Raw genomic sequence first — 17416 nt, 5'->3', positions numbered from 1 at the left:
ACTCTAAATGCTCGTTCATCCGATTATTGGCTTGTGTACAGAGCACAACTATTGGCGTAAACCGTGCAAATGCTCGTTCTACAGCTGATCACATAGTTTGTGCAACCTATAAAATATTCACATTAATAAGATGCCCTTATAGGGTGAAACCTGGTACGCACCAACTGTACAGCTCCCAGAGCTCCCCTAGGCAGAGTAGATTGGAGGTCTTACGTGGCTTTCCTCGAGATGTACCCCCCCACGTGTCACAGAAAAACTGTGGAAGTGGTGTAAAGCACCCTAGAACTCTGGATCACCCCAATTACTGTAACCCTTTTATAGACACCTTATAATACCTTGACCTTATAAATGTCATTATTCATAGTGTCACTGTCTTAGTGGCGCTTTAAGAACAAATAAATTCTAGGTACTATAGAGCAGAGGTACTCAACTACTTTTAAAGGTCTATTTACCTGGATCTGCTATCAGCTGAAGGTCCGAGCTGAGCACCAACAGTAAGGCTATGACAAATCCGACCTGTGGATCCTTGACCAAAATTCAAGGCTAAGATAGTGCCACGCACAGTGATCCCCCTGTGGAAAGTGCCAGGCAGCCAGAAATATACTCACATGTACCTGTTCCCATATTGTCATCCAGCGATGCAGATCTGGCCTCTGCTGACCAGGCCTGCCACAGCAGAACGGCACAGCGAGTACAATGACATTATTGCGTCACCGGCATCACAGGAAAAGCGCCGAATTGCGGGGCAGGAAACGGATAGCACTGGCGGGTTAAGGGAACTGATGTCTCATGCACACGAACATGTGTGCCTGCCGGGTCCTATCTGTGATCCGTGGTAAGATAGGACATGTCCTATCTTTCACGGATCGGAAAGTCGGTTCCGTTTTCACGGACCCGATTCACCCGCTAAAGTGATAGTTTCCATGGAACCAATCGGGTGCCCCTCGGTCGTGTGCAACGGGCATTAGTGAGGCAGGTCAATTGTTTCTACGTCCTAATGACATGGATACAAGTGAGTGCAGGGGGAACCGGACAGATCCCACCCCTACTTGTAGATTAAAAATGTCTCCCCTGTGCTGCAGCAGAGGAGGGACATTCCTCTTTATTGCCCTGTCTGCCTTCTGACTGTCAATAGGGGTCCGGACAGTTTGGGGTCACTGGTCCGGATTTGGTCCTTGAGTACCCCTGCTATTGAGTTTTTATTTGACCCATTATACAAGTTCTAAATAGACTCATTTCCTTATAGACTCAAAACTTTGCTACATGGAGCACTTGAGAGACTATCTTGAGTGTCAGGTTTGCTCCATGGAGAACTGGAATGGCAGCATTGCTATGTAAAGTACTTGAGGGGATATCTAGATTGGCCGCTTTGCTATATGAATTGCCAGAGTAAGAGCTACGTTTTAAGGCCAATTTTATGCATATTAGGGCATATATTCATTATAGAGGGGCATACCCCACTCAGGAATTCACTTTATGAGCCAGAACGCAGAGCGTGTCCATGCATTACATGGGCCATCATTCATTTGAATGTCAGGAATGTAATGTTACATTTTCCCTGTAGTGATCGCCTGGTAGAAAAATCCAGCAGCAGACAAAGTCGTGCACTCTGTCTCCCAGGTAGATTCCTTCTTGGTACGCAGTGGGGTAACTAGCGTCCTATGGGCTCTACGGCAAATTTTGCACCTTCCCCCACTCAAAGACAACAAAGCTATAAGACAATTTTCTATGTATGATAATATATCTCTAAATTATACAGTCACAAAGTTCCCAAAAAATACCACTGACAACTACAAAAGGAAGAAATATTACTATAACATTAATTTACGAAACCCATTATACCAAGGCCAATATTACCAATGATACCAGTATACAAGGGACAAACAATATCCCTACACCAATAGCACACATTAATACCACATAGTTACTAAATAATACCACTATACATTTACTGAACAATACCGCCACACCATGACCACATATTGCCACCACATAGTGACTGAATAATACTACCATACTGTTACTGAATAATACCTTCACAGCATTATCGTATAGTGCCTGAATAATATCACCATACTGTTACTGAATAATACCGCCACACCATAACACAGTGACTGAAAAATACCCATACAGTTAATGAATAATACTGCCACACCATAACCACATAATGACTAAATAATACCCCCATACTGTTACTGAATAATACCTTCACAGCATGATCACATAGTGACTGAATAATACCGCCACACCATAACACCATAACACATAGTGACTGAATAATACCCTTATACTGTTACTGAATAATACTGCCACACCATAACCACATAGTGACTGAATAATACACCCATACTGTTACTGAATAATACCTCCACACCATAACCACATAGTGACTGAATAATACCCCAATACTGTTACTGAATAATACCTTCACAGCATGATCACATAGTGACTGAATAATACCGCCACACCATAACACCATAACACATAGTGACTGAATAATACCCTTATACTGTTACTGAATAATACTGCCACACCATAACCACATAGTGACTGAATAATACACCCATACTGCTACTGAATTATACTGCCACACCATAACCACATAATGACTGAATAATACCCTCATACTGTTACTGCATAATACCTTCACAGCATGATCACAGTGACTGAATAATACCGCCACACCATAACACATAGTGACTGAATAATACCCCCATACTGTTACTGAATAATACCGCCACACCATAACCACGTAGTGATTGAATAATACCACCATAATGTTACTGAATAATACCCCCATACTGTTACTGAATAATACCTCCACACCATAACCACATAATGACTGAATAATACCCCCATACTGTTACTGAAAAATACTGCCACGCCATGACCACATATTACTACCACGTAGTGACTGAATAATACCACCATACTGTTACTTAACAATACCGCCACACCATGTTCACATATTGCCACTACATAGTGACTGAATAATACCACATAGTGAATGAATAATACTACCATACTGTTACTGAATAATACTGTCACACCATGATCTCATGTTACCACCACATAGTGACGGAATAATACACCAAACTGTTACTGAATAATACCACATAGTGACTGAATAATACCTCCACACCATGACCACATATTACCACCTCACAACGTTCCCAAAAAATAGCACTGACTACCACAAAAGGAACAAATATTACTATACCGTTTTCATTTACAAAACCCATTATACCAAGGCCAATATTACCAATGATACCAGTATACAAGGGACAAACAATATCCCTACACCAATACCACACATTAATAGCACATAGTTACTGAATAACACCACTATACGGTTACTGAACAATACCGCCACACCATGACCACATATTGCCACCACATAGTGACTGAATAATACCACCATACTGTTAATGAATAATACAGCCACACCATAACCACATAGTGACTGCATAATACCCCCGTACAGTTACTGAATAATACAGCCACACCATAACCAGAGTGACTGAATACTACCCACATACTGTTTCTGAATAATACCAAAAACACCACAACCACATAGTGACTGACTAATACTGCCACACCATAACCACACAGTGACTGCATAATACCCCCATACTGTTGCTGAATAATACTGCCACACCATAACTACATAGTGACTGCATAATACCCCCATACTGTTACTCAATAATACCACCACACCATAACCACATAGTCAGTAATACCCCCATACTGTTACTGAATAATACCTCCACACCATAACCACATAGTGACTGAATAATACACCCATACAGTTACTGAATAATATAGCCACACCATAAACAGAGTGACTGAATAATACCATCATACTGTTACTGAATAATACCAAAAACACCACAACCACATAGTGACTGAATAATACCGCCACACCATAACCGCATAGTTACTGAATAATACCACTATACTGTTACTGAATAATACCATCACACCATAACCACATAGTGACTGAATAATACCACCATAGTGTTACTGAATACCTCCACACCATAACCACATAGTGACTGAATAATACCACTATACTGTTACTGAATAATACCATCACACCATAACCACATAGTGACTGAATAATACCACCATAGTGTTACTGAATACCTCCACACCATAACCACATAGTGACTGAATAATACCCCCATAGTGTTACTGAATAATACCTCCACACCATAACCACATAGTGACTGAATAATACCCCCATACTGTTACTGAATAATACCTCCACACCATAACCACATAGTGACTGAATAATACCCCCGTACTGATACTGAATAATACCTCCACACCATAACCACATAGTGACTGAATAATACACCCATACAGTTACTGAATAATATAGCCACACCATAAACAGAGTGACTGAATAATACCATCATACTGTTACTGAATAATACCAAAAACACCACAACCACATAGTGACTGAATAATACCGCCACACCATAACCGCATAGTTACTGAATAATACCACTATACTGTTACTGAATAATACCATCACACCATAAACACATAGTGACTGAATAATACCCTCATTATGTTACTGAATAATACCACCACACCATAACAACATAGTGACTGAATAATACCACTATACTGTTACTGAATAATACCATCACACCATAACCACATAGTGACTAAATAATACCCCCATACTGATACTGAATAATACTGCCACACCATAACCACATAGTGACTGAATAATACCACCATAGTGTTACTGAATAATACCACCACACCATAACCACATAGTGACTGAATAATACCCCCATACTGTTACTGAATAATACCTCCACACCATAACTACATAGTGACTGAATAATACCCTCATTCTGTTACTGAATAATACAGCCACACCATAACCACATAGTGACCGAATAATACGCTCATACTGTTACTGAATAATACCTCCACAACATAATCACATATTACTACCACATAGTGACTGAATAATACTACCATAACCATACTGTTACTGAATAATACCTTCACACCATGACCACACATTACCTCCACATAGAGACTAAATAATGCCACTATACTGTAGCATTATCCAGTTAATGTGATAATCCCTTTATCAGCGATAGATCTGATAATACAGCAAGGATACTGGGGGAATTCAAATGACGGCTTTTCAGCCCCTCAGTAGAAATCCTGTAGTCTGCATACCATTCACAGACTACAAACTGCTGTAAATGGTGGTCTGTGTAATACAGCTACGTAGATTTGCTTGGTGATCACATGAGAACTTAAAATTTGTTGCAGCCATCCAGGGAGTTACAGCGGGAGCTAAGCTGTCAACTGACAGTGACACACCTGCTCCAGGGTAGCACGTGACAAGCGTGCAGGACTTATTGTACACTGCTGTAAAGAGGTGGCACAGTGGAATAAAGCTCCTTAATGACTGTTTAGCGTGTGCGCCAGAAACGTTCCGGGCGCATATGCCAAACATAGTTCACAAACGAAGTGTGAACAGTGCCTAATGTGTCCAGTGCTTGTGACAAGACGTTTCTAGTACGCTGATTGGAGAAGATCCGTGCATTGAGACTGAGCTACTGGGCATGTTTGACCACCGGTACTGGTCACGTTGGGTGGACATTCTGAGAGAGAATCAAAAGAATATCAGGGGGCGCTATAACAAATATGTAACAGCAATATCTAGACACAGAAACACTCTTTAAAAATTATTCCAATAATTGACTTTTTTTTTCATAATAGAAAAATGTAATATTTAGGCTAGGATTACACGACGACTTTGCGCACAACATGGGTTGCAAGATCTGTGTTGGTAAAATGAAAGTGGCTGCGTTGCAACCTGCAGTTCTCTGCAACACAATCGCAAAAAATCCAGCAGGTTCAGATTTCTTGCGAGTCTTGTGGCTGTGGCAACCTACGGGTCGCAATGTAGCCACATTCACTTTCAATAACTGCAATGCAGGCAGAGCAACACAGCGATTTTGGTCGTCCGACAGCCAAAGTCATCGTGCAGTCAGAGACTTAATTATGTGACATCCCGAACTTCTGCACTCAATTTTCTTTTAAATAAAACAATGTATTATGTGATTTTAAGTAAATTTTTAATTGTTTTTTATTTATTTTTTGTAATTAATTTTTTTTGAGACACTGAGACACAGGTTCTATGTATCCTGTATATATAGAAGCTGTATCTTGCTGTCAAAGCTGAACCTGTCAAGTATGCGGGAGTGGCGGTTTGGCTGAAAGCTAGTCCTACGTGATTCTGACACGCAGGATGGAGCTATTATCGATCACGTCTAAGTTCATGGAATATGGTTGACTACAGTTTCTCTCTATTCATCAGGTAACCTATTTGTGTTTCCTTTTAAAGGAGTCACCTTGAAGCCGCAGGCCATGAATGTGAGCTCAGAGACTCCGCTGGATTACAGTGCCCATTGGAGGTAGCAAAGTTGGTTTCCCAAAGGAAGTTTGATGCTGGACTGGCTATACACGTGTACAAAGCTGGGAGATTTTTACTTGGTAACAATTTCTTAATGTCATATTGTCTTTTCAGGCCTGTTAGGATTTCGAAATAAAAATCCAAAAGGGAGAGTTAAGTGAATATAATGTTTAATTTACTATATATGAAGAATAAAAAAACCACAGTGGACTTGCATACATAGGCATAGGTCTAATTCATGACCCCACATCCAACGCTAATTTGAAATTCACGCCAATAGGTTACGTGACTTATTGACATGGAAAAAGCAGCAAATTTCCACACGCGGATCAGCGGCACAATTGACATAAAGATCTGCAGGTAACGTGCAGATTTCCATTGACATCCGTTTTTAGGGGGATGTCTATATTTAGTACATTTTGTAGGCCCACACGAGGGGTGAGTTTCCTATTGTACATTTTGTAGGCCCACACGATGGGTGAGTTTCCTATTGTACGTTTTGTAGGCCCACACGAGGGGTGAGTTTCCTATTGTACATTTTGTAGGCCCACACGAGGGGTGAGTTTCCTATTGTACATTTTGTAGGCCCACACGACGGGTGAGTTTCCTATTGTACATTTTGTAGGCCCACACGATGGGTGAGTTTCCTATTGTACATTTTGTAGGCCCACACGAGAGGTGAGTTTCCTATTGTACATTTTGTAGGCCCACACGAGGGGTGAGTTTCCTATTGTACATTTTGTAGGCCCACACGAGGGGTGAGTTTCCTATTGTACATTTTGTAGGCCCACACGATGGGTGAGTTTTCTATTGTACATTTTGTAGACCCACACGAGGGGTGAGTTTCCTGTTGTACATTTTGTAGGCCCACACGAGGGGTGAGTTTCCTATTGTACATTTTGTAGGCCCACACGAGGGGTGAGTTTCCTTTTGTACATTTTGTAGGCCCACACGAGGGGTGAGTTTCCTATTGTACATTTTGTAGGCCCACACGAGGGGTGAGTTTCCTATTGTACATTTTGTAGGCCCACACGAGGGGTGAGTTTCCTATTGTACATTTTGTAGGCCCACACGACGGGTGAGTTTCCTATTGTACATTTTGTAGGCCCACACGAGGGGTGAGTTTCCTATTGTACATTTTGTAGGCCCACACGAGGGGTGAGTTTCCTATTGTACATTTTGTAGGCCCACACGATGGGTGAGTTTTCTATTGTACATTTTGTAGACCCACACGAGGGGTGAGTTTCCTGTTGTACATTTTGTAGGCCCACACGAGGGGTGAGTTTCCTATTGTACATTTTGTAGGCCCACACGAGGGGTGAGTTTCCTTTTGTACATTTTGTAGGCCCACACGAGGGATGAGTTTCCTATTGTACATTTTGTAGGCCCACACGAGAGGTGAGTTTCCTATTGTACATTTTGTAGGCCCACACGATGGGTGAGTTTCCTATTGTACATTTTGTAGACCCACACGATGGGTGAGTTTCCTATTGTACATTTTGTAGACCCACACGAGGGGTGAGTTTCCTATTGTACATTTTGTAGGCCCACACGAGGGGTGAGTTTCCTATTGTACATTTTGTAGGCCCACACGATGGGTGAATTTCCTATTGTACATTTTGTAGGCCCACACGAGGGGTGAGTTTCCTATTGTACATTTTGTAGGCCCACACGAGGGGTGAGTTTCCTTTTGTACATTTTGTAGGCCCACACGAGGGGTGAGTTTCCTATTGTACATTTTGTAGGCCCACACGAGGGGTGAGTTTCCTATTGTACATTTTGTAGGCCCACACGAGGGGTGAGTTTCCTATTGTACATTTTGTAGGCCCACACGATGGGTGAGTTTCCTATTGTACATTTTGTAGGCCCACACGAGGGGTGAGTTTCCTATTGTTCATTTTGTAGGCCCACACGAGGGGTGAGTTTCCTATTGTACATTTTGTAGGCCCACACGATGGGTGAGTTTCCTATTGTACATTTTGTAGGCCCACACGAGAGGTGAGTTTCCTATTGTACATTTTGTAGGCCCACACGAGGGGTGAGTTTCCTATTGTACATTTTGTAGGCCCACACGAGGGGTGAGTTTCCTATTGTACATTTTGTAGGCCCACACGATGGGTGAGTTTTCTATTGTACATTTTGTAGACCCACACGAGGGGTGAGTTTCCTGTTGTACATTTTGTAGGCCCACACGAGGGGTGAGTTTCCTATTGTACATTTTGTAGGCCCACACGAGGGGTGAGTTTCCTATTGTACATTTTGTAGGCCCACACGAGAGGTGAGTTTCCTATTGTACATTTTGTAGGCCCACACGATGGGTGAGTTTCCTATTGTACATTTTGTAGACCCACACGATGGGTGAGTTTCCTATTGTACATTTTGTAGACCCACACGAGGGGTGAGTTTCCTATTGTACATTTTGTAGGCCCACACGAGGGGTGAGTTTCCTATTGTACATTTTGTAGGCCCACACGATGGGTGAGTTTCCTATTGTACATTTTGTAGGCCCACACGAGGGGTGAGTTTCCTATTGTACATTTTGTAGGCCCACACGAGGGGTGAGTTTCCTATTGTACATTTTGTAGGCCCACACGACGGGTGAGTTTCCTATTGTACATTTTGTAGGCCCACACGAGGGGTGAGTTTCCTATTGTACATTTTGTAGGCCCACACGACGGGTGAGTTTCCTATTGTACATTTTGTAGGCCCACACGAGGGGTGAGTTTCCTATTGTACATTTTGTAGGCCCACACGAGGGGTGAGTTTCCTATTGTACATTTTGTAGGCCCACACGATGGGTGAGTTTCCTATTGTACATTTTGTAGGCCCACACGAGGGGTGAGTTTCCTTTTGTACATTTTGTAGGCCCACACGAGGGATGAGTTTCCTGTTGTACATTTTGTAGGCCCACACGAGGGGTGAGTTTCCTGTTGTACATTTTGTAGGCCCACACGAGGGGTGAGTTTCCTTTTGTACATTTTGTAGGCCCACACGAGGGGTGAGTTTCCTATTGTACATTTTGTAGGCCCACACGAGAGGTGAGTTTCCTATTGTACATTTTGTAGGCCCACACGATGGGTGAGTTTCCTATTGTACATTTTGTAGGCCCACACGATGGGTGAGTTTCCTATTGTACATTTTGTAGACCCACACGAGGGGTGAGTTTCCTATTGTACATTTTGTAGGCCCACACGAGGGGTGAGTTTCCTATTGTACATTTTGTAGGCCCACACGAGGGGTGAGTTTCCTATTGTACATTTTGTAGGCCCACACGAGGGGTGAGTTTCCTATTGTACATTTTGTAGGCCCACACGACGGGTGAGTTTCCTATTGTACATTTTGTAGGCCCACACGAGGGGTGAGTTTCCTATTGTACATTTTGTAGGCCCACACGACGGGTGAGTTTCCTATTGTACATTTTGTAGGCCCACACGAGGGGTGAGTTTCCTATTGTACATTTTGTAGGCCCACACGAGGGGTGAGTTTCCTATTGTACATTTTGTAGGCCCACACGATGGGTGAGTTTCCTATTGTACATTTTGTAGGCCCACACGAGGGGTGAGTTTCCTTTTGTACATTTTGTAGGCCCACACGAGGGATGAGTTTCCTATTGTACATTTTGTAGGCCCACACGAGGGGTGAGTTTCCTTTTGTACATTTTGTAGGCCCACACGAGGGATGAGTTTCCTATTGTACATTTTGTAGGCCCACACGAGAGGTGAGTTTCCTATTGTACATTTTGTAGGCCCACACGATGGGTGAGTTTCCTATTGTACATTTTGTAGACCCACACGAGGGGTGAGTTTCCTGTTGTACATTTTGTAGGCCCACACGAGGGGTGAGTTTCCTGTTGTACATTTTGTAGGCCCACACGAGGGGTGAGTTTCCTTTTGTACATTTTGTAGGCCCACACGAGGGGTGAGTTTCCTATTGTACATTTTGTAGGCCCACACGAGGGGTGAGTTTCCTATTGTACATTTTGTAGGCCCACACGAGGGGTGAATTTCCTATTGTACATTTTGTAGGCCCACACGAGGGGTGAGTTTCCTATTGTACATTTTGTAGGCCCACACGAGGGGTGAGTTTCCTATTCTACAGTTTTAGTGTAGGGGCCCATCTTTATGAGTCTCTACACTAACACGACACTAGATAACACTTTGCGGAAGTTGGGCTCACACAATTTGGTCAAAATGTAAAATAAGATCCTCAAAGTATTGTAGATATGGCAGTAATTGTATTTAATAGTTTGCAAATATTCGAGTTTGCACATATCTTAACCCCTGCATGGCGCTGCTTCATCTGTGTGTTTTTTTTTTTTTTTCTTATGTGGTTACTGGTAGTTATTTTGAGCTGCGTAGAGGATGGTCCAAAATACAGACAAAAAGTAGTCCACTGATGCCAGTCACTCTGTAAGCTGGGAGGAAAGGAGCTGAAGAAGGGGCAGAAAAAATAGTGCAGGAATGTGGCATGGAATTTGTGCCAGTGACAAAAACGCATCTAAGTGGTGTTAGGTATTTAATGCTTTTGATCAATTTGTCTGTGTAAATATAAAAAACCAGGACTTTTATTTTTCTAGATCACTCCCCTAAAGGGTATGGAGTTTTTTCTTCCTAGCTAATGTTCCTCTGTTCCTTTAGTAACTGTTTGTGTCGTTTTGCATATGTCGTAATACTGATTTATTCTTGTAGATTTATTTTCATTCCTAATTTCAGCTAACCGAATACCTTTTGGGGTAATCTTTGGTGGGACGGACATAAATGAAGATGTAAAGAATGAAGAAAAATACAGGGTAATGAGAGCTGTGCTTGAGGATGCCAGGTATCGTAATAGATTTTCAGGTTACACTGATTCTTACTTCTGAATGTGTCCCGCTATCACATGACCCTTATGCGTTTATTGATATCAGGATGTAGGTGGTGATGGGTTAATTCCCTATGACACATCCAAGTTCTGTCTGACTGCGCGTATCAGAGCTTCCTCTTAGTCCGTGAATCATATTCCTGCATATTCGAGAAGAAAAACATTTCTACTTCTTCTTTTGGTGTTTCAGGCGGTGGTATTCATTCATTCATTCATTCATTCATTCATTCATTCATTCTATTTTTTTTATTTGACAAAAATCTCAAAGGTCTTTATCACAAGTACATAAATATTACACCCGTTTGTAAAATTGATCCTCAATGCAGACTAGAAAGGAGGAACTAGTAAAGTATTCATGAATTATGTAGCATTTTATTCTTTTCTCTACCAGCCTTTGCTGTCTGTAATTTATAGAGCGCCCTAGTTCTATCCAAATGCTGCTCTTATGCAGTGCCAGCCAACGTTAATCTAACGTGCATGGGCACCTTCAGAGCCGAATTAGGGTCCTTGGCAAAGCTTATGGTGGTGGATCTTTTCCCCCGGTGTTCCCTATGGTAGAAATGAAAGACGCTGGTCTTGCTTGTGTTACCTTGTAGTTATATTGGCGTCTATTCCAGCTTTCATATCGCTTGTTTAGAGCATATTGTTAGTTTTCTGGCTTTTACTATAATCTATATAACATTTGTTCACACTATATGAGTTTAGATGACCAGACGCTCGCCTGCCTGTGCTTATATTTTCAAGCACGCATAAGTGTTAGACGCCTGATGTACATTCATATGCTCAGCGCTCATGCCATCAAAATGACACTAACCCTAGTTCAATGTCTGCGTGTGCAAAGCAATGGAAATGAGCTTGTCACTTCATGGTGCCCGTGACCGGGTTCAGAAAGAAGGAGTTCAGTGTATGATCAGCATTTTCTGGAAAGCTAGGTATTCCTAATCGTCCACTAAACAAACTGAGGTAAAACCGTTCAGAATGTGTTTTTTCTTTTTATTTGATTTATTATCTTTGTATTATTTACATTGTCATACTGTAGAGTTAGAAGAAGGAGATATATGATGCTTCCCATCTGCTACAGCATTCTGCCATCTTCTGGGGGCAGATTTACAAGCATGTCTGTTCATCAGTCCCTTCTCGGCTTCTATTTAGCCCCTTGGTAACCTGTTTGGGTTTTGTTTTTGTGTAAAAATGAATCAGTGGGCTGTAAAATATAATGGGGGAGCGTTAACAAAACTGGTGCAACGGAAAAGTTGAGTTGTTGACCATAACAACCAATCGGATTACTTATTTCATTTTCAAAAGGGCCTTTGAATAATTCGAGCTTGAATCTGATTGGTTGTTAAGGGCGATTACTCCACTTTTCCTTTGTACCAGTTTTGATAAATCTTTCCCAGCGTGCAGGTCAGAAAAAGTTTGTACAATTTCTCTTATATGATATTAGAGGCATCTTATTATAGAGTATGTTATTTAACCCATTCTCACACCAGGGAGAAAACGGACTCCACAGGTGGAATGTAGTTTACTTTTATCGGTAACAGAAAAATGTCACATAAGTGCAAATACTATGTATGGGGTGATGTACTAGTATCAATTATTATAATATTAGATGTCACAAAAGAGTTCTCCGACCGTATAAAAACGGAAGGCCGTAGGCCAGATGTATCTACACAGGTGACATAACTCTGAGGTACATTATTCCTTATACTTACCTCAGCTGATGCAGAAGAAAGCTTAATATGAGCCACCCTCATCCTTCTGCAATGCAGCGTACGATGTGTGTGTTCTGGTGTTTTGTAGTAGCAGACACACAAAATTGTATATTTCACACTGCAGCTGCAGAGAAAAGGAGCGCTACATGTTAGTCAGTCAGCGGTTGGCACAGGAGTCATCTCTCACTGACGACGTTTCTATGTAGCGCCGCTTATCTCGTTAAAATGTGACCTCAGTATTCGATGTTTGTACAAATATTATGTACAGACATGACCATAAAAAAACAAAACATTCCAATGTTTGGTATCTTTATAACCATTGAAGCCTATGAATTACACTATGCACATTTAATTATAGAGACAATGGTGTAATAAACGGCGTAAAAAAATAAAATTTCTGTGTTTTATGCTTTTCTCCATTATACAAACTAAAAGCAAACTTTTTTGTTTTCCTCAAAATGATTCATTAAAAAAATAAAACTTGCCCCCGCCAAAAAACAAAATAATGACTGTCAAAGCAAAACCAAGATAAAAAACAAACCACCTGGTCCTTAAAGTGGATCTCCACCTTTTATCGTCATGTGGTTTTTTAGTCCCACCATTCTGTTGTGAATAGTCCCCTCATATATTGATATATCGTATTATCAGTCATAGTTCCATTCTTCTGACGTAGAAGGCCTAAAGTTGAATGAAACCATTTTGTCTGCCTGCAGTTGTCACTAGGGAGAACCGACTGTGACCCGGAACAAGCCGGGTGATACAGTATATGGGTCTAAAAGACTCGGGCTTTTGTAGAATAAGCCATTACATCTAGTGCTTGATATTACCGTATCTGAAAACAAAATAACAAGGTACAGCAGCTCTGAAAGTGATACCGGAGCCCATGAACAGCTTCTAGAAGAGGCTTGTACCTCACAGGGTTGTGTGGCTTCAATGAGGAATTGAAACTGATCTGTATTTTAAGGGGACAACCCTCTCCATTTCTGAAGTGAAACAATAGAAAGTCTGACTTGTTTTAAAGGGGATTTCGGGATTTTGATATTGATGGCCAATCCTTAAGATAGGTAAACACTAATTTATGCAAAAAAATATATTTTCCTTGTTAAAGGGATCTATAGCTGTCTCCCTGATTCCAGCACTGTTTTTATTTTTTTCCTGGACCCCCCACCCCCGTTCCAAACATTTGGCCCACTGTTTTGTTGGCTCCCTATATTCTATTTTGCTGTAGTTAACCAATGGGGTGGTTCTAGCTTCCCCTCCTCTGATGCTGACCAATCAGTGTGAGGCATCTTGAGGGTTATTCACGCCCTGTTGGCTAACTACAGCAAATTAGCATATCGGGAGCCAACAAAACAGTGGGCCATATCTCTGGAAAGATCAGTCTCTTTTTGTAACTTCCATTACGACAGTTAGTGAATCTTGTAGTGTACATAGTAAGTTAACAAGGCCTCCTTGTGTAGTGTGATATCTACCACATATTGTACGGTCGGGATGTTTCATAAGGCACCATGTAATGCTTCAGTTTTACTGCAGAGAATATGCGCATTTCCACCCCTCAATCGTCAGTCGTTTTTCTGTGAATGAATAGTGTAGACTTGTTTCGTGAAATTATTAATCATGCAATATTTGTTTTATTCAGATTTGCAGTTGCATTTACGAACAAGATGAAGAAAGTTGCAGAAAAACTTTGGGTAAGAAACGGATTTATTTATTTTTTCTTTTGACATTTTAGTATTCTCCTTCCTAAAAGTCACTGCTGAACATGCGTTGGGACAGATTTACTAATACTATCTAAGTGTTAGACGGTGTAAACTTAGACCAGGCAGTCAGAAAATGCGCCAAATTGATCAAAGTTGTGCATGCTGTATGATAAATTTGGCGCATCTTGTTAGACAGGCTGGACACTTTTTCCCTTCCTTACACCAACTATTAGTTGGCTTAGTTCACGCATCAGTTGGCACATTTTTGAGCATGGTGTAGCATTTTATGCTACGCCCCTTTCTACCAGACCGCACCCTCTTTCCTTTTAACCAATGCTCTCTTGTCGAGCATGTCGAAAAAAGGGTCTAAAGCAGTTAATAAATGTGGCACACACCATGTACGGCAGAATTCTGGCACATATTGAATAGTAAATCTGCCCTGTTAGTCAAAGAGAGAAAATAATCCGATGTTGTATCTGGTTGCCATAATTGCTAAGAAAATTGGTGTAAGAACATAATAGACCACATGAACTGAATTAAAAATGTAAATGACTTCTGGACCAAATGCAACGCATCTTTTTTTTTTTTTTTTTTTTTTTTTTTGCAAGGGGAAAGAATTATTTTAGTGAAAATATATATAAAAAAGTTATATTAACAGCTTAATTCTTAGCCAGGTTATCAGTGCTTAAACAGACTCTGTCACCACATTATAAGTGCCCTGTCTCCTATATAAGGAGATCGGCGCTATAATGTAGGTGACAGCAGTGCTTTTTATTAAAAAAAACGATCTGTTTTCACCACTTTATTAGCGATTTTAGATTTATGCTAATGAGTTGCTTAATGCCCAAGTGGGCGTGTTTTTACTTTAGACCAAGTGGGTGTTGTACAGAGCAATGTATGACGCTGACCAATCAGTGACCAATCATCCTCATGCACTCCTCTCCATTCATTTAGGCAGCGCATAGGGATCCTTTTAGATCGCTATGCGCTGTCTTATACTAACACATTAACGATACTGAAGTGTTTAGACAGTGAATAGACATTCCACGGGATGTCTATTCACAATCTCTGCACTTCGTTACTCTGTCTGTGGTAGTTACAGCAGAGGAAGCGTGGTAAAGTAGTAAAATATGAAAAAAAAGATATAAATTTAGTATCAGCATAATGGTATTGAGCCGCAGAATAAAGTGACGTTGTCGTTTTTCCCGCCAAAACAATGTAGGAATCTCAGTTTTTTCCCATTTCTGCCCGCAAATAATTCTTTTTTCGGTTTCCCAGTACATTATATGCTACTTTAAATGGTGCCATTAGAAACTACAACTCCTCCCGCAAAACATAAGCCCCCACACCACTCTACTGATGGAGTGAAAAACGAAAAAATTAAAAATGGCTCGTTCCTTAAGGAGCCCCACACACACACACGAGCGTGTTTGGTCCGTGATATACGGTCCGTATGTCGGTCGCATTTCCCAGGCCGAACACACTGCAGGCAGCCGGGCTCCAAGCATCATAGTTATCCATGACGCTACTTGTCACTGCCTCGTTGCGGGACAACTGTCCCGTACTGAGAACATGATTACAGGCTGCAGGGAATTCCGGATGAAAAACCTGCACCAAACTGTGGTGCAGTTTTTCGCCCAGAATGTCCGCTGCGGAAAACTGCAGCATTTAGCCGGCCTGCTAGCGGACCGTGCTCCTGGGATGAAACGTCAGTCTGTGATTTGTTGCAGTGGCGGTCACATGGGATGAAACGTCATCCATGCCGGCCTCCTAGGATGACGTTTCATCCCATGTGACCGCCGCTACAGCCTGTGATTGGCTGCAGCGGGTACATGGGATGAAACGTCGTCCCAGGAGGCCGGCCTGGAAGACGAAACAGACTTCTGGGTACATATAAGATTTTTATTTTTTTCTGAGTTGCGTTTCCGCCACAATAAACACAACAACTGTTATTTGCTGCTTGTTTTACCTTCCCATTGAATGCAATGGGGAAAACCCGCAACAAATAAGCAGCGTTTATGCAAATACAGTTGACATGCTGCGGAATAAATCTCTGCACCGCAGGTCAGTTTGAGGTTTTTTTTTCCGCTCACTATTTATTTACGCAGCATGTGGATAAGATTTGTGCTATCTCATCCACTTTGCTGCTACTGTATTAGGCTGCGAATTTTCCGCAACTAATTCAGTTGCGTAAAATCTGCAGTATTTACACAACAACCGAACTGACCCTGAAAACGTTTTATTTCCATTTAATTTTGGTCAGCAGGGTGTTTAGTAATGCACGTGATTACCGCACCACCCCCCCCTGCCGCTGGTCTGTGGAAAAATGATCTTGCATGAAACAGGTCCTTGGTGACCACTGGCTTAAAGGGAACATATTATTTAGTCTCTGCAGGAGGGTCTATACTCCGTCCATCACTTAATGGAAACCGTAAAAATCAATGACTTTTCTCTGTCAATTGACTCCCATGAAGCGCACACACCCCGCCGTACTGACTACACAGGAAGTACAGGAAGGAAGTTTGTGTGTGTGTCCAGCAAAGATTTTTGTAAATAAAAATAAATTGCTACAACATTTAATAAAAAAAATAAAAAAAAATGTAATGTCTATTTAATTAAAGCGTACCTAACTTTTATAGGTGACTTTTCAGAATAAGCTGTCATATGTGTGTACATGAAGAATAACACTT

At 41.4% G+C, this 17416-nt stretch overlaps 1 protein-coding gene across 3 annotated transcripts in view; it reads left to right on the top strand.

The window, feature by feature from the left end:
• Window positions 1-17416, top strand: part of GLT1D1 (glycosyltransferase 1 domain containing 1) — a 115766-nt gene that overhangs the window by 5358 nt on the left and 92992 nt on the right. For all 3 annotated transcript variants that reach the window (XM_075833421.1, XM_075833402.1, XM_075833412.1), the window contains exons 2-4: window positions 6386-6534; window positions 11167-11272; window positions 14666-14717. In XM_075833421.1, the coding sequence (XP_075689536.1) occupies window positions 6386-6534; window positions 11167-11272; window positions 14666-14717 (307 nt within the window). The remainder of the gene's footprint in view (window positions 1-6385; window positions 6535-11166; window positions 11273-14665; window positions 14718-17416) is intronic.

Source organism: Rhinoderma darwinii, chromosome 1 (assembly GCF_050947455.1).
Source record: "Rhinoderma darwinii isolate aRhiDar2 chromosome 1, aRhiDar2.hap1, whole genome shotgun sequence".
Lineage (NCBI taxonomy): Eukaryota > Metazoa > Chordata > Amphibia > Anura > Rhinodermatidae > Rhinoderma > Rhinoderma darwinii.
Note: the sequence above shows the minus strand (reverse complement) of the source record. Positions and strands in the feature narration are given on the sequence as shown.